At 40.6% G+C, this 24,865-nt stretch overlaps 1 protein-coding gene across 1 annotated transcript in view; it reads right to left on the bottom strand.

Annotated features, from left to right (window-relative positions):
- COL4A3 (collagen type IV alpha 3 chain) overlaps positions 1 to 24,865 on the bottom strand; it is a 73,262-nt gene that overhangs the window by 10,142 nt on the left and 38,255 nt on the right. The window contains exons 26-43 of the mRNA XM_052803386.1: positions 24,127 to 24,295; positions 23,159 to 23,251; positions 21,953 to 22,057; positions 13,909 to 14,006; positions 12,386 to 12,536; positions 12,141 to 12,254; positions 10,960 to 11,127; positions 9,774 to 9,863; positions 9,066 to 9,200; positions 8,268 to 8,366; positions 6,649 to 6,738; positions 6,121 to 6,260; positions 4,909 to 5,035; positions 4,556 to 4,636; positions 3,458 to 3,556; positions 2,440 to 2,490; positions 1,243 to 1,428; positions 428 to 558 (exon numbers count right to left, since the gene is read on the bottom strand). Coding sequence (XP_052659346.1) covers positions 428 to 558; positions 1,243 to 1,428; positions 2,440 to 2,490; positions 3,458 to 3,556; positions 4,556 to 4,636; positions 4,909 to 5,035; positions 6,121 to 6,260; positions 6,649 to 6,738; positions 8,268 to 8,366; positions 9,066 to 9,200; positions 9,774 to 9,863; positions 10,960 to 11,127; positions 12,141 to 12,254; positions 12,386 to 12,536; positions 13,909 to 14,006; positions 21,953 to 22,057; positions 23,159 to 23,251; positions 24,127 to 24,295 — 2,127 coding nt within the window. The remainder of the gene's footprint in view (positions 1 to 427; positions 559 to 1,242; positions 1,429 to 2,439; positions 2,491 to 3,457; positions 3,557 to 4,555; positions 4,637 to 4,908; positions 5,036 to 6,120; positions 6,261 to 6,648; positions 6,739 to 8,267; positions 8,367 to 9,065; positions 9,201 to 9,773; positions 9,864 to 10,959; positions 11,128 to 12,140; positions 12,255 to 12,385; positions 12,537 to 13,908; positions 14,007 to 21,952; positions 22,058 to 23,158; positions 23,252 to 24,126; positions 24,296 to 24,865) is intronic.

The raw sequence follows: 24,865 nt of genomic DNA, 5'->3' as shown, positions 1-24,865 counted from the left end.
CAGGTAACAGCAATAATAAACAGAGAGCAGCATCTGCACACTATGAAGTACACTTTCTTTTTGTTTAGAATATTCAGAGCATTATATTCACAGAATATGCTACAACTAGTATTATCTGCTCCATTTGTAAGCATGTTACATGTTAGAAATAGTCATATAATTGTTAATGTTATTCTGCAATACAGAACAGCCAAGGAAATGACATGCCAGAAATTCACAGTAATTTTTTTTTTAGCCACTTAAGTCCATAAAAGTTACTTTTCGTATCCATTTTAATACTTTCCCTCTATTAAACGAGGTTTTGGGGACGATGTGGGGTTTTTCTTTTTTTTCTTTTTTTTTTTTTTCCAATTGTCCTGGGTGTTATTTTCATGGCAAGAGCAAATTAACAATGGAGTAGGAAACAAGCAATATTCCTTTCACTGACTTTTGGACCGGGAGGACCAATGTCACCGTCTGGGCCTGTTGGCCCTGGTATGCCATCTGCCCCTCTAACACCTTTGCTTCCTTTCATGCTGGGAGTGGGAAAACCAGGAGGCCCTGGAAAACCTGGAGCACCTGTACAGAAACACCAGAGTAAGTAAAGTCTACTGCCAACGGCATTTCACATACGTTACATACAATGTAGTACAACATTCAATAGCTCTATAATGGTACTCATGTTTAGCACCTCAGTGATTCCCAAGGAAATATACCCATTTTAAAAACAAAAAATCAACTCATTTTTCCTAGCCAGCTAATTTAATCTGAGATCATAGCTGAGTTCTTGCAGTACTCTGTAGCACTACAGTTTTGTGAATATCCTCCAGTTGTAGTTATGCCTGTAATCATAGAATCATTTAGGTTGGAAAAGACCTTCAAGATCATCAAGTCCAACTGTAAACCTAACACTGCCAAGTCCACCACTAAACCATGCCCCTAAGTGCCACATCTACCCACTCATGCTACCTCACTTCTTTAAAGTTGGATCTCAGCTGCCCTACAGACCACATGGGAAGAAAGCAAAAGCATGCAATTGAGTGGACTGCAAAGCTTAGCGTTATTTTAATTTACATCACACTGCATAGACCATCACAGTGTTTGCAATGGTAACATTGCATTAACTGGTAAAGGAACTACCTGCTTAATTATGAAGCTGTCTTGGGGGAAGACCCCTTTCAACCTTGAGTTCTGGGCAGGCTGAATTCTGCTTTCAATTATCAGTATATCATTTCAGATAAATAAGGAGTAATAACAACATACCTGGTCTCCCATCTGCACCAGCAATACCTCTATTCCCTTTTTGGCCAGTAATTGCCATGCCTGTTGCGCCTTGAAATCCAGGTAACCCCACTAAGCCAGGAGGTCCAATGGGTCCTTGATCACCCTGATGACCTTTCATACCTGGTGGCCCAGGAAAACCAGGCAGTCCCATGTCCCCTTTGATTCCTGCAAAGTATAAGTATTACATTTGGGGAGAGCTGTAAAGATGGTAAGATGATGTGACTACACAGAGTATGTGCATTTACTACACTGCAAACGTAGAATTCAACCTTTGTTTTTAGTATGGAGGGGTCCCCAAAGCCACCTCGCTAATGTAAAGCAAAATACTTGTGAGAAGACAGGATTCACTGCAAGGTACTGTACACACACCACTCTTTTTTCTTTTCTCTTTTTTTTTTAATTTTAAGAAAAACCTCCACTTCAGAGATTGCTCATACAAAGGAATAAACTTGAGAGGAGGGTAGAAAGACCAGAGCAGGGAATTTCTTGATGGATTAAGTAGAAGAAATGTTTCTTTGAACATCAGAACTGGCAAATCATTTTAAACTAAATTCCAGCTAAAAGCATCAATAGGAGTACAACAAAGTAAGAGACTACTCCCAAAGGATATTGTTCTAAGGTTGATCTTCGAGTGCATGATCTCAATATGGAGGATATGAAGACAGATTTTTTTATTTATTTATTTATTTTTAAGTAAAGCAAATCAATGGATTTCTACCAGTAGTAGAAATACAATGCAAAAACTAAAAAATGGGAAAAGTCCCCTCAGTCAACTGCTCACTAAAAGGGGAGATGAACAAAATTAAAATGCAATCACTGCAGCTTTCTTACAGTATACTTAGTATTCAGCATCATCGGTTTTCATTAGAATATACTCTGTTAATCAAATTATGCATCAAAATAAAATTTCAAAAGCTCTAGAATGTGTATATCACCTTCACAAAACCATAGAAGTTAGCTTCTTTATTTCCCTTTTACAATAGCCTTAACTTTACAAGCAAGAACTCTTGACATTTAATATATAGCACCAAATCATTGATCAAAAGCACAGAATCACTCTTGATTTCCTCTGACACTCTTAGTGCCATTTCAAGCATCCAAAAGCAGGAGGCGACTTGAAGATGATGATTCTGGTATTTAAAAGTTAAGCTTTTGCTTTCTGAAAGGACAACTCACCTCTACGACCAGGAATACCTCGAAGGCCAGGGATTCCTCTCCCTGGTGCTCCTATAAAATATTAGGTCATGTTAAAGTCCTGAATAATTGTTAGAAAACATCATAGTTGCCTAATATTTCATACATTTCTTCAGAATTCACTGAATCAAAATGTAGATTTTAATTATATGTAAAATATAATGTATCGATTATTTCCATTTCTTCTATCCAGAAGTACGAAATAAATTTGTAAGTTTTACTTTATAGTAGGAACTCTTATTGAAAAATCATATTTGAGGTACATTCTACAATAAGCTTTGTCTTTTTTCGGAGGAAAAAAAACAGAAGAAAAACCTGCATTTAAGTTAGTTACTAAGAAAAATAGAAGAAATGTAAATACCTAAAAAAGAAAATACGTTAACAGTGATTACTTCAAACTTAATTTGAAAAAACTTCCTAAATACTATGAATGCCTTCTCAGTATCCTCTTTATGCTAATATGTAAAGAAACATTTTCACTGTAAAATATGAAAACACTTTCTGTCAGAATTCAGTGGAGGACTAAATCTATCTGCGGATGTTGATGACATCAGAAGTGACATTTAAATGAAAGGTTTTACAACCCAAGGAGCAGGTCATAGAAACCTTCACTATTTGTGTAAACACTGTGATTCCTTTTATCTTATTTCCACGTAAGAGAGGAGACCTCTTTAAAGGATTTTTGTTCTTTTCATCTCTTTGAGATTAAACACATAAGAACTGTTAACAGCAATACTTTGGCTCTTGCAGACATTAACATTTTTAGGCAACATTATGACAAATCACATGTATAATAAAGTGGTGACATATGCATTTGGGTTGTTGACAGCATGTACAACAATTACAAAGAAAAGCCTGTGAAGTGAAAAACCTTCTACTTATAAATTTATCTTTGGCTCCACAGAAGCTCCTTATTAATCCTTCCCAAAAAATCCTTGTCAGTTTAACTAGGGGAAAAAAACAATTGTAAAATTGAATGAAAATATTTCACTGGTGTTACCTGGTTCTCCCTTTACTCCTGGGCGACCAGGCATACCATCCTGACCTTGATTACCTCTTTCACCAACAAGTCCATTTTTTCCAGGGTGTCCAACAGCACCTGTGAATTATAATGGACCACAATATCACTTTCACTTCTATTATTCTGCATTTCAAAGGGAGAACATATGAGTCCCCTTTATTAAAATTTAATTAGTTCAGCTACTTCAAAGATAGATGTAAGTGTAGTGGTACATAAACATTTCTAAAGAGCAACATATACTTTTTATTGAGCTCACCAGCCTTCAATGGCTTTAACACCCCCACTATTTTCCCAGGCAATAACTTCCTGTCTTTCAAACACATTTTAGAACCCTGCCTTTGATTTAACCCATGCTGGTGAGAATCCATACAGGCAGTGTGGTTTCTCTCCCTGGCTTTATTACAAATTCAAGGTTTCTCTAAACAGGGAGTAGATTCTGATCATTCCTAACTCTGCTGCTAAGTCAGTGCAAGTTCACTAAAGTCAACAAAACCACAACATCATAATTTTGATGAGGGTCTCTCAATATTTTGAAGACAATGACTGGCATTCACTTTATTAAAGTCTGCATTGCATACCTCTCTGTTGCTGCATACTTACACACTCCCCCTTAGGTATATTTTGAATGGTTTGATCTTTTCTGTTGCTTTAACAAGCTACTACAACTCTGTCCCCTCTTTCCACTCTAATTCATTTTCTTCTCCTCCTCATCTAGCTACATCTTAGTTTATTATTCTATTTTAGGAAGCAGAACAAGCCTTTCTTACAATTGTGTGGATATCGTATCTTGAGACCTCTAGAGGGGGAAAAAAAAAAAAAAGGCAAAAAGCTTTACAACAGTGAAACAAAATTAAAACACCTTGCCTCAGCTGAACTGGTAACATTGAAAACACACTGTTGAAGTCCTTAGCTGCAACCACAGAAGGTAAACAAAGCCTCTAACTAACATAAACAGAGACTGCAACTGCATCAGTTAAATTCTAAAAAGCTCAAAAGAATGAGAACATCAACTGCCTCATTACAAAGAAACTAACAAACTAGGGGGCAATGATCTGGGAGAGATGCTATATGCCATACCAGGAGGGCCTGTAATGCCCTGTTGTCCTGGGCGGCCCTGCAGTCCTTTAACACCAGTATCTCCAGGAGGCCCAGGCTTCCCTGTAAGAAAAAAGAGTGTGGGAGAGGAGAAAGGGCATTATCACTAGATCCAGATTCAGTCTGAGAACTTTGCTATCATTTCTGCTTCGGCTGCGAAAGATCTCTAGCTGACATAAGCTAGCCTGGCTGCATGGACTACAAAGGAGCTGTTTAGGTTTATACCAGTTGAATATAAATGTGCCACCCCAAAGGCACCCTGTGTAGTTTATTGAGAAATTATCTTCTTCTGGAAGCATGTCAACATCTCATCACCCCTCCAAAACAAAACATACCTGGGATTCCTGCACTTCCAGTTTCGCCTCTGATCCCATGTGGTCCTGGTACTCCTTTATGTCCTGGATGACCTGGGGATCCTTTTTCTCCTTTGCTGCCCAAAACTCCTGGGGGGCCTGGATCTCCCTGAGAAATAGAAGTTGCACACAAAAAGGTAAAGAATCACCTTACATTAAATACATTACATTCCATATCTGAACAACAGAAAAATCATACATAATTTTAAAGGTTAAGTAAGTGTAATCACAGTTCACTATGATTTTCAGACCAAAAAATCAAAGTAGACTGATATGAAGTCTTCTCATAATACCACTGATCCTTTAGACATAGCTAAGAAAAAAAATCTTTCTTTAATCTATACACACCAACTTCGTCTTCAGATGTTTTCACTGACACATAGGCTTTCCTTCAATTTTACTCCAACAGCTCCTATTTTGATCCAAACATACATTCCTTACATAATATGCAGCTATAAAAAAATACTGAAATGCATATTTTTCCTTGAATTCCTACTGACTTTCATGACAGTAATCTCATTGTGGCTACCCAGCTAACACAGAAAAGAAACAGACAATTTAGACAGATTACAGGAGTTATAGTACCATTTACAGCCTCAACCACGTATAATCTTGTATGTAAAAAGACTCCCAGTTGTTCAACAACCAGAGTATGTGGAGTAAAATTGTATCCAATTGACCTAACATAAAAGATACTGTTTTTTTCTTAGCAATAATATTACCGAACATAATATATACTGAATGTAATATATATGGCTAAGAAAAAAACCCCAATTCATGTTGTGTAATATTACTAGACTGTCAAAAAACAACAGTACAATTTTAGATTACGAAACTTTTGCGTTTGCTAAGATTATGTTTTTATGTACTTTTTAACGTACAAGTATTCCTACTGCTGACTTTTTAAGTGCAAGTCCTTGTTCTTAATGGATTAGCAACTTTTACAGAAACAAAGTTATTTCCAAGATGTTCCATCTTTACAAATAAGAAATTCTTGCACCAAGAGAAAAATGAAATCTAATAAACTCAAAAATTTCTCCTGAGTAATGACACAATAGAATCTTCATATTTTTTATCACTAACAAATCATCTACTTCTGCAAACTCTGCAGCTCTCGCTTACATGCTGTTCTGTTTCTATAGTCAAAGGCTCTGCTTATTGCCTAATATGACAATGTTTCCATTGCCTTTATACCTTTGGACCAGGCTCTCCTGGAGGCCCAGCAGATGGGTACCCAGGATCTCCTTTGTCACCTGGAAAGCCACCATAGCCCTGTGGACCAGGGTCACCTGATGGTCCTGGAAAGCCCGGAGATCCTTTCTGTCCTTTTGGACCTGGAAAAATACAGATACTGATACCATTCTTAAAAGGCTCATAATCGTATACTACACCTTGTGTTTTGTGAGCTACTGCTTGTATATTCAGATATTCATTCTTCATTAAAGTAACTTACACAGCCAGTGATTTTATTTCTAAACCCATTAAAAAGAGGTTCTTATATGTAACAATATATAAATTAAAGAAGTTATATTTCATTTAGAGAGAGGGAGAACTGTATTCTGCAAGTCAAACAAATGCTGGGGCGGTGAAAAGTCTATAGGTACCACAAAGAATAAATCCCAGTCTAAGTGTTGTATAGTACGCTTACAGTAACTGCTCAGATCTGTGCAAATGCTTCTATACAGGTCTATGAATTTGTAATATGGCTTGACAGAAAATGACCTGGAATTCCCATGTCCCCTTTGTTTCCTGGTGCACCTGGGAATCCTTGTCCTCCAGGAATCCCTGGAAGACCCATAAATCCTTTGACACCTGCAAGATGAAGAAATAAGTGTCATCTTCACATGTTTGCTTTAGACACTGGCTGGCTGGTAGAGCTGTCATGAATACAGAATCCTCTACCACACACCTTGACATGGTATCTTATTATTTTATAAATCAACATGCAGCCTCTTGCCCCAGACACAAATAAAATTATCATTATTGTTGTCAGAAAGCCAAGGAAATAACAAGCATCTTATGTATCAACATTAAAATTAAGGTTTGTGACCACAGCACTTAGGGGCAGCAACTGAAATATACTTTTGCAAATTTTTATCAAGATCATGAATTTGTATTTACACACTGGACTCTCCTTTCATTGTCCCTCTGAGTTCAGTCTGGTTTCTTTCTGGGCATGTCACAATCACGTTATTACTTACTCATTATGCACTTCTCATGCATCACCAGTATACTCAAGAGCTTTTTCTTATATGGCTTAGGCACTTTTTCCCCTACTCAATTATCTTTGGCTTAATTTAGCTAAATTAGCATTCAGTTTAATGACTACAAGATCTAGTTGCATCTAGAATGTTCCCATGTCTAAATTCCAGGGTACTGGCAATGCCTGAACATTTAGGCAGGTGAGGTCTTATTTTCTTCCATAAAAAGTTAGGGAGTAGTGGAGCATTTGCAGTTTTTCCTGTGATGGCTACACTGCAATGACTACAAAGGATGTTAATGACAGAGTATAGCAGTGATGCTATAATAGCAGGTAGCATGGATAATTGCCATCATGAGAAGAGCCATTTTGATTACAAGTTTAAAATTATTTCTAATTGTCACCATTTTTATGTACCTAATTATAGTGTCATATAGTTTTCTAGAAAGAAGTTATCTCAAAGAATCAAAAACACAGAATACAGAGAAGTAAAGATGTTTTATTAGCATCAATTTAAAAAAAACAGATGAATTGTCTCACTCAAGGGTCAACATGTATCATTATATATGAGGTTATGGTAATGGCAGAGCAAACTGTGAAATAGCTTAGGTAGGTTTATGATTTATGCAGGTTCTTTTGAAATCTGCTTTTCACTGCAGATCTGGTAACTTAAAATTTAAGCCAAATATGCAGGCTTTGAAAAGGGAAATAAAATCAATCTGAAATAAAAAAGCTTCTGAAATATTTTTGTGCACAATTCTAATGTTCATATTTTAGAATTCTTACTTTTTTTTTAATAATATTAGGAATTCAAACTTCTTATAAATACCAGTTTTTATTTATTGGCCTCATCACCCTTTAGATTTTAAAGTTATTATTATTCAGGATTTAATATTATGTTCTATTTATCACCCCAAACAATGGACTATATTCGGAAGGAAACAATCATTTGGTGGTAGCTGCTATGACTTTCAAATAGCAGCTTTGGAAATTGCTCAGCTTCAGAATTCTCAGAAAAGCTTCAGAGTTAATACAGAGAATGTAGTGCTGCTGCTGGCACCAAGTTTATGCACTAGCATTGAGGTAATATTATCTCTACTCTCCACATGATACAGTAATCTTCAATATACGTATTCCATACCTGGTAGACCAGGTATTCCTTCAGACCCATCAAGACCTGGGGGACCTTGCACACCAGCATCACCTTTTTCTCCTCTTAGACCCATTCTTCCTTGAACTCCTAAAACAAAGTTTCATTTTAAAAAATGTTACAAAACAACACCTTAGAGTATGTTTTATGTAAAGTTTAAAGTTTTATAGCTCTTTAAGCTCATGAAGCATAAGTGGAGCATAGGATTTTCACTCTGTGAACACACATAAGCAAGACAAGCTCACAGTTAAAGCCTTCTTTATGGAAAGATGTCTGTAGGAAAATGTCTACATAAAAAGCCAGACAGCATTAGTTAAGCATGTACAACTCGTATACAGAGAGTCTATATTAATATTGCAAACAAAGGAATTCTTCTGACAGTCAAATATTTCTAAGCAGACTCAACTTCTTTGCAATCCAGCATCTAGTTGGTAAGTGCACCCATTTCTATGCTCATGGGCTACTAAATGTATAAAAATGTGAATGTATAGCATGTATGTATGTATATAAGCCTCCTAGTACTACTGGCATATTATTATTCGTTTAACATTACAATAAGAGGTTTTTTTAAGGAATATAGACTTGCTAAAATGGAAATAAATATTCAGTGTAATATCCAACTATCCCATTAACAAAAAGGCAGTTACAGTGTTCAGCAATAATTATTTCAAAGCCATGTGAATACTCTCAGTAATAGAGTCCGTTTCTTCCATGTTTTAGAGTCCACTGGAACTGCAACACAGATGACAACCGTAACTAGTTTTGAATGACATAACAATGAATGTGTACCTTTTAAGCCTTGCTCTCCTTTATTCCCAATGCCAACCAAGGTCTCAGATGGTCCAGGAAAACCTTTATCACCTGGTTCGCCTTTTGCTCCAAGAAACCCTTTTCTTCCCTTCAGTCCTGGGAAGCCAGAAGAACCTGCAAGAAAATATAATGAAATCTTCTGAAGAAACCTGACTAGATGATAGCATAAAGGAAGCAATGAAACTCCTGTCTTCAAGTGCAACTACATATATAAATATACATTCCAAATCATAACCTAAACTAGCTTCTTAATTACTCCAATCATCAATAAAACATCTACAAGCACAGATTATGGCAAGATACTGTAATTATTTCTTATACTAAATATATGTAAAATCTTGTATCTGTTGAATACATATAATAATGGTATTTGGAACATGAATGGGATGGCAAAAAAACAGAGCAAAAAGGCTCTCTGCTCTTTATTTAGCAAATCACCAGCCACTTTTAAAAATACCAATGAAATAAAAAAGGTGGCAATTCAAAACTGCTAAAAAAAATAATGTTGTCATTCAGTCTGTAGACTGCACATACACAGAAGCCAAAGATTTACCAAGACTCAAAGAAATTCTGGCATGATGTGTACTCAGGAGTGATAACATACATCAAGATGGATCATAAGACTACTTCAGCATGGAAGTTCCGTTATTCTAAGTAATAATGAAGGCAGATATGACGGCCACTTGCCTCTGCTACCCGGGTTGCCTGGTCTTCCAATCATGCCAGGGTGTCCAGGAATTCCTAACAGGCCTATTATACCTGGCTCTCCCCTTGAGCCTGTGGAATTGAAGCAATAGAAACATATTTGTTAGTATTTGATCACTGAAACAGAACACTGTGTCAGAAAACTACACATATGCCTGTCATTTAAGTGTTTAATTGCTTGTTTTATTTTTTTCTCCATTTCTGTAACATACTGTCCAAGCCAATTTTCCAGTCTTTAACCACATGAACAGCACTTACACACACATGGTAACCCCCAAACTACCTAGACTAGTAGCTGCAACAGCTTCTATCAATGAATGAAATAACTGACAGTGAGGATAATGTATCTGACATACCCACACAGGGATGGGAGACCTGTCATGGTATGTATGGGAGAGACATTCCTTTCTGGCTCAGGAGTTGAAGGCCAGCTGCGACATGACAACTCCCTTCAAATGACACCAGAAGTCTAAGTTTGCATAACTGAGTCAAGTGCTACATGTTTATCATTAGTTTTATAGGTTGTATGTATAAAAAGGTATGTACCATCTCCTTCCCACAGAATAATGAAGGATTTGATAGTAATGAAAAATCTTTATTAAAGATAAGAAGCATTACATAACTGATTTCTTTTACTCTATGAATCAAATTTGAACACATTTCTGAAAAAAAACCCCTTACAGTGATTACCTACCTTACTTAAAGTTAGCTCTGGGTAATGTGACAGAGTTTGATCTGACTCAACTCTGCCAGACTCAAGATCTCAACTTGTTTTTTAAGAAAAAAGATAGCATTAACAAGCTATCTGTTTGAAAAAGGATGCTGAGTAAGAACTAAACACTTTGCACTTCCATTATGCTGGGGAGTTGCTTTGCATGTTAACTATTTCTTGTCCTACTGCAAGGACATTACTGTACAAAAAACAATGTAAGGTAGCTCTCTGTTCTCAGAAGACTGTTACTTTAGTACTGTGTCATGACAGCTTCAAGATATGCTCATCATTTAGGGAATGATGATTTATTTGTTTTCCATATAGATCTCAATGGTATATGAAAGCTGTTGATGGAAAAATATTTCAGTATCCTCAGTTTGGAAAAGCATGACTGACATCTTTTTGCAGAGACTAACTTAATTTCTACGTCTAAACAAGTATTTGGGGAATCCTTACCTGGCACACCAGAGATTCCTGGCCGTCCAGACTGTCCCTTGGCACCAGGTAATCCCATATTTCCCTGAAGACCTATTAATCCAGGTTCCCCAGGCTCTCCATAGATTCCTGGGATACTCAAGCCAGGAGGACCTAGCTTTCCTTTTGAACCTCGTGAACCTCTTCCTCCTATGAAAAATGCATGACAATCAAGTATGGTACATGTGTCTGGAAAATAAACCTTCATCTCTATCTTGCTTTCATGAGCATGAAACTCTTCTTGAACTCTGCCTGTTTGAGGGCTCAACATTAGATCTGTAAGACAACATACACGTTCAGGAAATCTCAAAAGAGTTGACTCAAAAGAGTTGTGGGTTGTTTTTTTTTTTAAAGAAAAAAAAAAAAAAGATGAGACTGGACAATTCTATTTTTTCTCAGAAAAAGAAGAAAAACCCAAACATGAAAAAACCACCAATTCTGCATTCATTCTCTAAAAAAAAAAAAAAAAAGAAAATTCCTTTTGAGATCATATACAGGAGAATCACTGTACTGGGTACCTGACTATGTTTATTTTGGACTGAAATTCATACAGTGTATGCAGGCACTTTTGAGACCCTAAACTGATTTTCTACCTAGCTGAGCTCTTCCTCTGTTTTGTTTATCAATTGCATTGCATCAAGAAATCTTAAGTTCAGGCCCATATAGAACATGTGACTGAAATACCCTTTTTCCTGTGGAATTCGGGCCAGTTTGTGATTAGTCTTTGTACTGTACAATGGAACCTGAATCTTAATCCATCTTAGATATCCAGGTTAGATATTAGGAAAAATTTTTTTACTGAGAGGGTTGTCAAACATTGGAATGGGCTACCCAGGGAAGTGGTTGAGTCACCTTCCCTGGAGGTATTCAAAAAGCAAGTGGACAGGGTACTCCAGGGCATGGTTTAGGGGGCATGGTTAATGGTTGGACTCGATCTTGAAGGTCTTTTCCAACCGAAATGATTCTATGATTCTATGATTAATCAGTGCACATGTTTTCTCCCATCTGCAGAAAGTGCATATTTTAAATGGGCTCACATTGTCTTGCATACTATCCTATAACCAATATCCACAAACAACTTCAGCACCCTCAGGCCATCGGAAGGCAGAAACAAAACCCAGACCCACCCAGCCAAATGGCACATTTGATTCAGAAGGTCCTACCTGGTGGGCCTGTAGCTCCCTGGCCACCTGGCAAACCTGGCAGGCCGGTAAGACATTCAGCAGGTTTCCCTGGAAAACCTGGATCTCCAGGAACTCCAGGTGAGCCACGATCTCCTAAAAGAAAGGAGACTGGCTTCACAATGATTTCAGTAGAAGTTTCAGGCTTTGAGTTAGCATTGTTTGACTTGGCTTCCCTTTCCTTAAAATAACTGGCTGTGCTCCTTGAGCTTGTTTGACAACAGTACCTCTTAGGCCATCATCACCATCATGTCCAGCACGCCCTGGTAGACCTTGAAGTCCTGGAAATCCAGTATCACCTTTTGAGCCAGGAATGCCACGACCTCCTGGTAAACCCAGTCTACCTGGCTCTCCAGGAATAACCATGCCTGGGTCACCCTGCAACACAGAGAGAAATGTAAATAATCCACTATGTTTTGCAAATCTGCCAAAATATTTTCTCCACTGTGTGATCAATTAACTTCTTTTATTAGGGTAATGTTCTCCATTCCCTGGGGATTTTTCACATTATAATTTTTAATAGCTCCAATTGGCTGGGTGTTCCTTATTGACCAGCTGCAGGTTCCATACCAGGGGAGTAATTTGTCTAGACAGCTTTTGAATTCTGCCTCCTAGCTACGAATTTGCTACTGAGCAATGCAAGACACTTCCCTCCATTTGGCCTTTACTGCATTGTGATGCTTGCTGTAGCTGTGAAAAGCTTTGGACCTGTATCTGAAAATCTGGTTGAAGTTTGTGCAAATACAACTTTTCCTTTATTTTTATATGACAGTCATACTTTTATCAAAATATTTATTTAAATAATCAAGGTCAGCACTCAGATATGTCTCAGAAAACTCAAAGTCAGTTATTAGTTTTTTTAAAATCATTCTTCTGAACATTGTTTTCCATGAAGACTGGTTTTATCACAGATGTCCCACCAAGTCTATTCCCTGAATGCAAAGTTTTAATTAGTTGGGGGAGTTTTTTTGCTGACTGAACTGCTGGTTGTTTTGAGTACTAGCTTTGAGTACCAGCAAATCAATATGTTCATAAAGCAGGTCAGTAGAGCTGAGTTTATACCAGTCACTGTTGATATACTTGGACCACAAAGGCCATATAATAATTAAAAAAAAAAAAAAAATCCACAGCCTCAAACCCCACACTTTGTCATGTCAAAAAGCACACAAAAGAATGATATATGAGCACACAAAAAAGAAATGCCACTTCTGCAAAACATTTAGGTGTTATTATTTTGTTCAAATTTTAATCCCGATTACAGAGTAGTCAAGAATCCTACATTTATATATGCCATCAGTAGATTAGCTTCTGTTAATCAGCAAGAGTGGCTGCAGTATTACCTCCAACCTACTTCCTTTATGCTTCAACAGAGCACTTGCTTAAAATAAATGCATACTTACTTGTCACTGACCTCTATCAAATATGTGCTTAATAGCAATTTCTAAATAGCCATCTTTTCAGAAGCTGTGGCCTTAATTTTTTGCTGTAAGCAATGCAATATCTTCCTTGTGCTCTGAAAACTTAAGTACCAAAACATCCCAAACACTTGGAGTTCTGAAATCCTGTATCTGAATTTAAAATTTTGGCTTGAGCCCCTTTACATAAAAAGAATTTAATTTCATAGTTTGTGCATCACGGGTCAAGAAATATAGGAACTCCTATATTCCTTACACTTCTTAACTTCTTTGCTCACTGTCACATTTAACGAATGAGACCCACGGAAAAGCTAGTGCTGTATTTCTAACCAAACCTTTTCTCCTGGTTGTCCTAGGTTTCCAGCTCGGCCTGGATCTCCAATCTTTCCTTCACAACCTGGTGACCCTCTGCCTCCTGCAAGTCCTTTATCTCCTGCAAAATGAATTAAATGGCAGTACAGATGCTATGGTTATCACCTTATTTTACAAATGGCTATTTGTATGGATGCAGTTATGAGCCTCTGACACTAAGTACCTTACCTGAGTTGAAGACAGCATCTTGATTTCAGAGTGGATGTGGCACACTGCATCTTGTTCCTTACATATTCACTCAACATTGATTGTAACACTGCTTGGTTACTTGCTTCAACTCAGTTAAACACAGGATTTTTTTTAAAGTGAAGCTATTCTGATGTCAGTTCCCTACTGTTTTCTTTAACAAGCAGCTTGATAGTAGTTGTAGTATCAAAGCTTGCTTTTTTTTTTTTCCCCCTGTCCTGACAGAATTACGAGAATTTCTTAATACTTCTAGTGTTCAAAAGTGGGGTATGACTTTGCATGAGGAATGGCCAAATTCACAGTATTCAAAATGCTTTCTATTACCTGCACACTAGTGCAGATATTGCATTGCACATAATCAAAATTGATTACAAATAAAGTACTGACACTTATACAGCTCTGTCTCTGTAACACATATCCAGGTGAAGAGAATCCATCTGAAGTGTGGCACTGTCCTGGTTTCAGCTGGGATAGAGTTAACTGTCTTCCTAGTAGCTGGTACAGTGCTATGTTTTGAGTTCAGAGCGAAGAATGTTGATAACACTGATGTTTTCAGTTGTTGCTCAGTAGTGTTTAGACTAATGTCAAGGATTTTTCAGCTTCTCATGCCCAGCCAGTGAGAAAGCTGGAGGGGCACAAGAAGTTGGCACAGGACACAGCCAGGGCACCTGACCCAAACTGGCCAACGGTGTATTCCATACCATGTGACGTCCCATCCAGTACAGAAACGGGGAAGTGGGGGGCAGGGATTCGCCGCTCGGGGGACTGGCTGGGTGTCGGTCGGCGGGTGGTGAGCAATTGCACTGCGTATCATTTGTACATTCCAATCCTTTCATTATTGCTGTTGTCATTTTATTAGTGTTATCATTATCATTATTAGTTTCTTCTTTTCTGTTCTATTAAACCGTTCTTATCTCAACCCACGGGTTTTGCTTCTTCTCCCGATTTTCTCCCCCATCCCACTGGGTGGGGGGGAGTGAGTGAGCGGCTGCGTGGTGTTTAGTTGCTGGCTGGGGTTAAACCACGACAGTCCTTTTTGGCGCCCAACGTGGGGCACGAAGGGTTGAGATAACGACAAACCTGACCAGAGCTTGTTAAAACAAATTTGTTATAAGCATTCATTATATCGGTCTAATAGTTGCTGGTCATTATGTTGATTTATGTGTTCTTAGAGTTGTTGCTCTGGTTTTTAAAGTTCTGTTATGTATCACCTCGCTTGCTGTATGTAGTCCCTCTTCTGCTGCTTATCATCCGTGGGAGGTGGATTAAGGTTTTCGCTTTGATGTATTGTATAACACTGGTTTATGGTATGATAAAGTCGTCGGCTGTGGGATTAATCCGGTACTTGCACCCAGCATTGTCACCTTTATACTGTGGAAGCCATCTGTGGGAAACTATTAATAATTATACCATTTACCTTTCCTCCTTGGAAAACCAGTCTATGGGTGAGATACCTTTCTTCCCCTCTCCTTTCTCCTTCAGTCCAGTTACAATGGTGTTTGAGAATTTTGAAAAATTTGAATACTCTTGGGATGTTGGGACCAGCACGGTCCTAGCCCTACTGCTAGGAATTAGCATGCTTCTGAATGTGGTTCAGCTCTCATTTAAGGTTAAACAACTATTTAAGAAAATCACCCAGAGATCTGCCCCAAGGCTGGATAATTATGAGTGGCAGGGTGTGTGGGGTAGTATGGGCAAGTACCTAGAAAAGTGGGCACCTCCAGTGTTTTGGAAATTCACCCCTGAACAAGTGCAGAATCCAGAAGAACTAGTAAAATATTTGGAAAAGGTATGCTGTCACCCCGGCAGCTCCAGAGAGATACAAATTACTGCAACGTGCTGGGGCCTGGCCCATGCCTATCGAGCCCTGTTCGACACCACTCAGTACCCTCAAGGGGAAGAGAAGGTCTCTGGACCTAACAACAAAACGATGAGCACTGTGGCTATCCAAACCTCAGCGACAGGCACTGCAGCCCCTCCAGCCTCGGCAATGAGCACGGCAGCTACCCAAACCTCGGCAACGGGCACTGAGGTCCCTCCAGCCCCAGCAACGAGCACAGCAGCTACCCAAACCTTGGCAACAGACACTGCGGTTATCCAAGACCCGGCGAGCGGTACTGCAACTGAACCAGTGGACCAACCTGCACCAGTATCAGTTGCCCCCGTACAGAAAAAGAAATATACAAAAAAATCAGTTCGCTTAGCGAAGGATGAAGGCGAACCAGGGTCATCACGGGAACAGGAGGAAGAGGCAGAACCAGAGGTAATAACCCGGTCCCTATCCTTGAGTGAGCTGCGGGATATGCGAAAAGATTTTGGCCGCCGTATAGGTGAGCATATTATCACCTGGCTCCTCCGATGCTGGGACAATGGGGCTAATAGCTTGGAATTAGAAGGTAGGGAAGCCAAGCAGCTGGGATCGCTTGCCAGGGAAGGTGGCATTGACAAGGCAATTGGAAGAGGGACACAAGCCATCAGCCTCTGGAGGCGACTCCTGTCAAGTGTGAAGGAAAGGTACCCCTTTAAGGAAGATGTTATATGTCAATCAAGCAAGTGGACAACCATGGAAAAAGGTATCCAATATCTGAGGGAATTAGCTGTGCTAGAGACAATTCATCATGATCCGGACAACCCACAATTACCCAAAGATCCAGACGAAGTCCAATGCACACGACCCATGTGGCGGAAGTTTGTACGGAGCGCACCATCGTCCTATGCCAACTCACTGGCAATAATGACCTGGAAAGACGAAGAGGCACCGACAGTGGATGAAGTGGCTCGCCAACTCCGTCAATACGAAGAAAATCTCTCCTCCTCCCTACAAGCCTGCATTTCGGCTGTGGAGAAGCTGTCCGAGGATTTCCAGCAATTCAAAGAGGAGATGTCCTGTTGCCCACCTGTAAGGACCAATGTCTCAGCTATTAGGAGTGAGCGCTCCTCTGCCCAAGAGAAAGAATATAGAAGGTACACACCGCGAGGTGCCCTGTGGTTTTACTTATGTGATCATGGAGAGGACATGAGGAAATGGGATGGAAAACCTACCTCGGTCCTAAATGCACGGGTACGTGAGCTGCGAGGAAAAAACACCACAAAAGGGGATTCTACCAGGAAAAATGCCGCTCCGGTTTCCAAACAGAGTAGAAGGGCTGATCTTATTTCTGATCCTCTTGAAGGGACTTCTGAGCCAATTTTACGAGAAGTGAATACTGGATACTCTGACCAGAATTAGAGGGGCCCTGCCTCCAGCCAGGTGGAGGAAAGGGATAACCGGGTCTATTGGACTGTGTGGATTCGATGGCCTGGCACGTTAGACCCACAGGAGTATAAGGCTCTAGTAGACACCGGCGCACAGTGTACTTTAATGCCATCAAGTTATGAAGGGGCAGAACCCATTTCTATTTCTGGTGTGACAGGGGGATCCCAAGAGTTAACTGTATTGGAAGCTGAAGTAAGCCTAACTGGGAATGAATGGCAGAAACACCCCATTGTGACTGGTCCAGAGGCTCCGTGCATCCTTGGCATAGACTATCTCAGGAGAGGGTATTTTAAGGACCCAAAGGGGTATCGATGGGCTTTTGGTATAGCTGCCTTGGAGACGGAGGGCACGGAACAGCTGTCTACCCTGCCTGGTCTCTCTCAAGACCCTTCGATTGTGGGGTTGCTGAGGGTTGAAGAACAACAAGTACCAATTGCTACCACGACGGTGCACCGGCGGCAATATCGCACCAACCGAGACTCTCTGATTCCCATCCACAAGTTGATTCGCCAACTGGAGAGCCAAGGAGTGATCAGCAAAACTCGCTCACCTTTTAATAGTCCCATATGGCCCGTGCGAAAGTCTAATGGGGAGTGGAGACTAACAGTTGACTATCGCGGCCTGAATGAAGTTACGCCACCGCTGAGTGCTGCCGTTCCAGATATGCTAGAACTTCAATACGAACTAGAGTCAAAGGCAGCCAAGTGGTATGCTACAATTGACATTGCTAATGCGTTTTTCTCAATCCCTCTGGCAGCAGAGTGTCGTCCACAATTTGCCTTTACTTGGAGGGGTGTCCAGTACACTTGGAATCGACTGCCCCAGGGGTGGAAACACAGCCCCACCATTTGCCATGGACTAATCCAGACTGCACTGGAAAAAGGTGAAGCTCCGGAACACCTGCAATACATTGATGACATCATCGTATGGGGCAACACGGCAGAAGAAGTCTTTGAGAAAGGGAAGAAAATAATCCAAATCCTTCTGAAAGCCGGTTTTGCCATAAAAGAAGGTAAGGTCAAGGGACCTGCACGGGAGATCCAGTTTTTAGGAATAAAATGGCAAGATGGGCGTCGTCAGATCCCAATGGATGTGATTAACAAAATAGCAGCTATGTCTCCACCAACTAATAAAAAGGAAACACAGGCCTTCTTAGGTGTCGTGGGGTTTTGGAGAATGCATATTCCAAATTACAGTCTGATTGTAAGCCCTCTCTATCAAGTGACCCGAAAGAAGAATGATTTTCAATGGGGCCCTGAGCAACAACAAGCCTTTGAACAAATTAAACGGGAGATTGTTCACGCAGTAGCCCTTGGACCAGTCCGGACAGGACAAGATGTTAAAAATGTGCTCTATACTGCAGCTGGGGAGAATGGCCCTACCTGGAGCCTCTGGCAGAAAGCACCTGGGGAGACCCGAGGCCGACCCCTGGGGTTTTGGAGTCGGGGATACAGAGGATCCGAGGCTCGCTATACTCCAACTGAAAAGGAGATATTGGCAGCATATGAAGGAGTTCAAGCTGCCTCAGAAGTTGTTGGTACTGAAACACAGCTCCTCTTAGCACCCCGACTGCCAGTGCTGGGCTGGATGTTCAAAGGGAGGGTCTCCTCTACACATCACGCGACTGATGCCACGTGGAGTAAGTGGATTGCACTGATCACACAACGGGCTCGCATAGGAAACCCCAGTCGCCCAGGAATTTTGGAAGTGATCACGGACTGGCCAGAAGGCAAAGATTTTGGAATGTCGCCAGAGGAGGAGGTGGCACGTGCTGAAGAGGCCCCGCTGTATAATAAACTGCCAGAAAATGAGAGGCAATATGCCCTGTTCACTGACGGATCCTGTCGCATCGTGGGAAAGCATCGGAGGTGGAAAGCTGCCGTATGGAGTCCTACACGACAAGTTGCAGAAACTGCTGAAGGAGAAGGTGAATCGAGTCAGTTTGCAGAGGTGAAAGCCATCCAGCTAGCATTAGATATTGCTGAAAGAGAAAAGTGGCCAGTGCTCTATCTCTATACTGACTCATGGATGGTGGCAAATGCCCTGTGGGGCTGGCTACAGCAATGGAAGCAGAGCAACTGGCAGCGCAGAGGTAAACCCATCTGGGCTGCCGCACTGTGGCAAGATATTGCATCCCGGCTAGAGAATCTGGTTGTAAAAGTACGTCACGTAGATGCTCACATACCCAAGAGTCGGGCCACTGAAGAACATCAAAACAACCAACAGGTGGATCAGGCTGCCAAGATTGAAGTGGCTCAGGTGGACCTGGACTGGCAACATAAGGGTGAGCTATTTATGGCTCGGTGGGCCCATGATGCTTCAGGCCATCAGGGAAGAGATGCAACATATAGATGGGCTCGTGACCGAGGGGTGGACTTGACCATGGACACTATTGCACAGGTTATCCATGAATGTGAAACATGTGCTGCAATTAAGCAAGCCAAGCGGTTAAAGCCCCTGTGGTATGGAGGGCGATGGCTGAAATATAAATATGGAGAAGCCTGGCAGATTGACTATATCACACTCCCACAAACTCGCCAAGGCAAGCGCTATGTGCTCACGATGGTGGAAGCAACCACTGGATGGCTGGAAACATATTCTGTGCCCCATGCCACCGCCCGGAACACTATCCTGGGCCTAGAAAAGCAAGTCTTGTGGCGACATGGCACCCCAGAACGAATTGAGTCAGACAACGGGACTCATTTCCGAAACAACCTCATAGACACCTGGGCCAAAGAGCATGGCATTGAGTGGGTGTATCATATCCCCTATCATGCACCAGCCTCTGGGAAAATTGAGCGATACAATGGACTGTTAAAGACTACATTGAGAGCAATGGGGGGTGGAACTTTCAAACATTGGGATACACATTTAGCAAAAGCCACCTGGTTAGTCAACACCAGAGGATCTGCCAATCGGGGTGGCCCTGCCCAGTCGGAATTTTTACATACTGTAGAAGGGGATAAAGTCCCTGTAGTGCACATAAAAAATATGTTAGGGAAGACAGTCTGGGTTACTCCTGCCTCAGGCAAAGGTAAACCCATTCGTGGGATTGCTTTTGCTCAAGGGCCTGGGTGCACTTGGTGGGTGATGCGAAAAGATGGGGAAGTCCGATGTGTGCCTCAAGGGGATTTAATTTTAGGTGAGAACAGCCAGAATTAAACTGTATATTAGTTGCTATATAACCCTGCTACTGTATATTATCCTTACTATAATTATGTGCTATATCCATAGTACTATAGTAAGAATCACTTAGATCAAGCAAGAAAAGAACTGTGATAAAACTGAGCAAAGCGCAGTAGTGATGGAACCAGAACTGACTCCAGCATGCAACAATCCAACGGTGCACACCATCCTCCTGCTGCGCCAAATGTCACCTGCTTGTCACACTGCACTGAAGCCCAATTCTGCTCTACCGACTGAGAGGACTTTGCACCATCCCTCCTGCCCAGAAAGACTGGTATGACAGATGGAGCCCAGAGTCGGAAACTAAATGAACTCAATGAACATTTTATGAACATGACCCATGAACTAAAGGAATGATATCTCTGTGTGTGTATACATATATATATATATCATTGCTCATATGTCTTAAAGGGATGGAAAAGTGATGATTGATCAGGATGTAACTAAAGGTATGGGAACTGTGCATGACGTCAATGGTATAGAATAAGGGGTGGATACTGTCCTGGTTTCAGCTGGGATAGAGTTAACTGTCTTCCTAGTAGCTGGTACAGTGCTATGTTTTGAGTTCAGAGCGAAGAATGTTGATAACACTGATGTTTTCAGTTGTTGCTCAGTAGTGTTTAGACTAATGTCAAGGATTTTTCAGCTTCTCATGCCCAGCCAGTGAGAAAGCTGGAGGGGCACAAGAAGTTGGCACAGGACACAGCCAGGGCACCTGACCCAAACTGGCCAACGGTGTATTCCATACCATGTGACGTCCCATCCAGTACAGAAACGGGGAAGTGGGGGGCAGGGATTCGCCGCTCGGGGGACTGGCTGGGTGTCGGTCGGCGGGTGGTGAGCAATTGCACTGCGTATCATTTGTACATTCCAATCCTTTCATTATTGCTGTTGTCATTTTATTAGTGTTATCATTATCATTATTAGTTTCTTCTTTTCTGTTCTATTAAACCGTTCTTATCTCAACCCACGGGTTTTGCTTCTTCTCCCGATTTTCTCCCCCATCCCACTGGGTGGGGGGGAGTGAGTGAGCGGCTGCGTGGTGTTTAGTTGCTGGCTAGGGTTAAACCACGACAGGCACTCAGATGAACTGCACCTGTTTGGGCAGTATTCCATGAAGCATCAGTGTCTTTTAAAATATTGTCTTACTGCCAGCTTTGATGCTTGATTCTCTGAAATACTTCAAAATATTTCAAACTTGCAATTTGTAAGCCTTAAGGCAGTAAATTACAAGAGTGCTAAAAACATTTGCCTGTCTGACTAAAGTTCATTGATTTTTTTTTTTTAAACTTGGTTGTTTTTAATGTAGACAAAAAAAAATAGTCTTTTTTTTTTAGTTTTGCTTTTTTTGAAGAAGATGATCAAAAAGAGTATTTTACCTTTTGGACCTGGGTTTCCAGGAAACCCAAGCCCTGGAAAGCCTGTGTCACCTGTTGGTCCTAGATGTCCTGAATCACCTGGCTGACCTCTTGCTCCAACCCTACCTGTACAAAGAAAATAAGTAAACTGTATCTTACCACAGAACATCAACTTGTAAGGTTAGGCATTTTATAGCTTGTCATTATTAATTAGGACACCACTGTAGATTATATTAGAACTTAGACACTATTTCTCCTCCACAGTTTTTCACAGTTAAAATGCTAAATGTGTTCACAATATCAAAGCAGGCATGAGTCTGTGAGTTAAGTTTTTATGCAGTCTGCCCAGATTCCAGACTTCTAGGAACAACTACGTGCAGATACAAATCTTTCACTTGCTGAGAAGATACAAATGCTCATTATAGGGGTGAAGCTTGGAACAGAACAACTATAAGAACAGAAGCTACCATAGAGCTGCCAAGAAATTTTCCTATGCTATTCAGGGCAACTTTAAGGACTATTGTTCTACAAAACCAAAGCAAAGATGCCTTACAGTTAGTCTGAATGTCACTTACTGTCCTTCAGTGAATTCAAAAATTCTGCAAAATTTAAAACACCAGCAACCAAAAAAAATCCAACCTAGAACCCAAGCCCAAAACCCACCCAAAAAAGGAAACTCAGGTTCTTAGTATCTTAGAACCATGATTAGTAACAGTCATGTCAAAAAGGAACCAGGAAACTTAGTAATATAGTTACTTTTTTGACTAAGCCCCTGCAAAGCATGAGAAGAGCTAAGGGCTTCACGAAGATTAAGAATGCTTCAACCTAATTTTGTTCCTTGTTTTGAAGGTTGCAGCAGTCCCAGCATAATTTACGATATGCTTTTGTCAAAATTATGCCAGAGGTGCCTTCCTGGTTATACAAGCTGTGGCACGTGCACCAGATGTTTCTGGTTCTTGGAGGAACCAAGTGATAGCATAAGACTGCTTGGAATCTTTGCCATTCTGGCACCATGGACATGGCCCTGTGTGCCCTCCCTATTCACATCTACTTCCTCTAGTCTTCTTGAAAGGGACTGTTACAGCTAATTCCACAGTTTCTGTACCACTGAAATCCTTTTTACAGTTATTTCAAAGTAACCCAACAGTTTCATCTGGCCAGAGCTGGGAGAGAAATCCCAATCAGATTCTCTCTGATTTTTACTGTATTTAGTGCTGATGTACTCACCAGGCACTCCTGGGGGTCCAGGTAAACCATCTGGTCCTTGAGGTCCTGGTGATGCAGGTAATGGAGTTATCCTAGTGGTCTCTCCTTTCAGACCTTCAGCAAATACATAATCAAAGATTACAAAGGCTTATAGTTTGGCAATATGTAATCTTAAGCATTTAAAAACATTCGTGATCAAGCTACTCTGTTAAAAATGCAGTCTTCTACAGTTTCCGTATTTCTGAAACTCCAGCAGACTTTGAAAAGCCTTCGGATCCTGGCTTCATAAAGCAAAAGAATTTTATTGACACCAAGCCCACCTGCAGTCTAGTGGCAACCCAGAAAAGGAAGCACAAAGTCAGCAGGACAATGATGCAATTGAGAAATGCTTAATCTGCAACTCCATTTCATAAAGACTTAATGGGTATTCTCTTCAAGAAAACTTGACTATATCTGCTGTCCAACTTTGAATTCTTCCAGATTATGCTTACCTATAAATACATACGCTGGTCTGTTTTCAGCACTCAAAAATGATTAAGTCATTCATATTTTCCCCTGATGACTTAGGCCACACTAACGATGGTGACTGGACACATATTTAAAGACTTTTTTTTTTTCCCCCATGATGAGGACAGTTAAGCACTGGAACAGGCTGCCCAAAGATGATGTGCTGTCTTTGTCCTTGGAGGTTTTCAAGGCCCAACTGGATAATGCCTTGAGTAACTTGGTCTGATCTCATAGCTGACCCTGCTCTGAGCAGGAGTTTGGACTAAAGACCTTATAGGGTCCCTTCCAACCTCAATTATGACCCTAAGACTTTTGCTATTATCTCCAGTGGGACCAAAGCTGGAACAAGACTGTTGAAATCTCATTGCAAGAAAAACTTCCCGTGTTTCATAAATTATGTCTTTGACTTCAATCTATCTCTGCAATTTCAACCAAGTACTCTTTAACATAGGTAAAACATGGTAAAACAGGATGTTACAAACCAGCTTCTCCAGGTAATCCAGGTGGACCAGGTACTCCTTTAGAGCCTTTGAAACCTCTTATTCCTTGTGGTCCATATCCTGGCAGTCCAGGAAGCCCCATCTCTCCAGGAAGACCAAGACTGCCAGGCAATCCAGGTAGTCCTCTACCTCCTTTTGAACCAGCCAATCCCTATTAATGATTACACATGTGTGTATACCAAGCATTACTTGCTTTCCACACCAGCCTTCAAAACAAAATGCCTGATTCTCTGCCTCACTATAATCATGCATTACTTTAGTAACAGGGTAGCTCTGCTAATTTAAGAGGAATTTTTCCTCTGATTTACTTGTGATTAAAAGAATATAAGTTTTATTATCAATGGTTACAAATAGAAGGCTATTAAGAGTGAAATCATACAAATAAATACAACAGCTTGTTTTTTCAATTGCTCTGGCATTACACTGTACACTTTTTTCTTTTTAAAACAGATTTGGTAATGAAAAAAAACTCCTCAGCTCTGATTCTCCTTGAATATTGTGGAGTCAGGTTTAGAGATAGTTATATCTGAATTACTTCAACAGTTTCTCAGCCAACACAACACAACAATAATTGTTACTTTTTGCTTCTGCTGAACAAAGAGCTCTGCCCTAATGATTCTAGTTTTATGGTCAGTCCTCCCAGCTTTTGTGGTTTCTCTCAGCCCTGACTGAAGATTAACTCCTAAAGACTGAACAGGAACCGTTTCGATTATTATCTCCT

This window comes from Harpia harpyja, chromosome 12, assembly GCF_026419915.1.
Source record: "Harpia harpyja isolate bHarHar1 chromosome 12, bHarHar1 primary haplotype, whole genome shotgun sequence".
In the NCBI taxonomy this organism is placed as follows: Eukaryota; Metazoa; Chordata; class Aves; order Accipitriformes; family Accipitridae; genus Harpia; species Harpia harpyja.
Note: the sequence above shows the minus strand (reverse complement) of the source record. Positions and strands in the feature narration are given on the sequence as shown.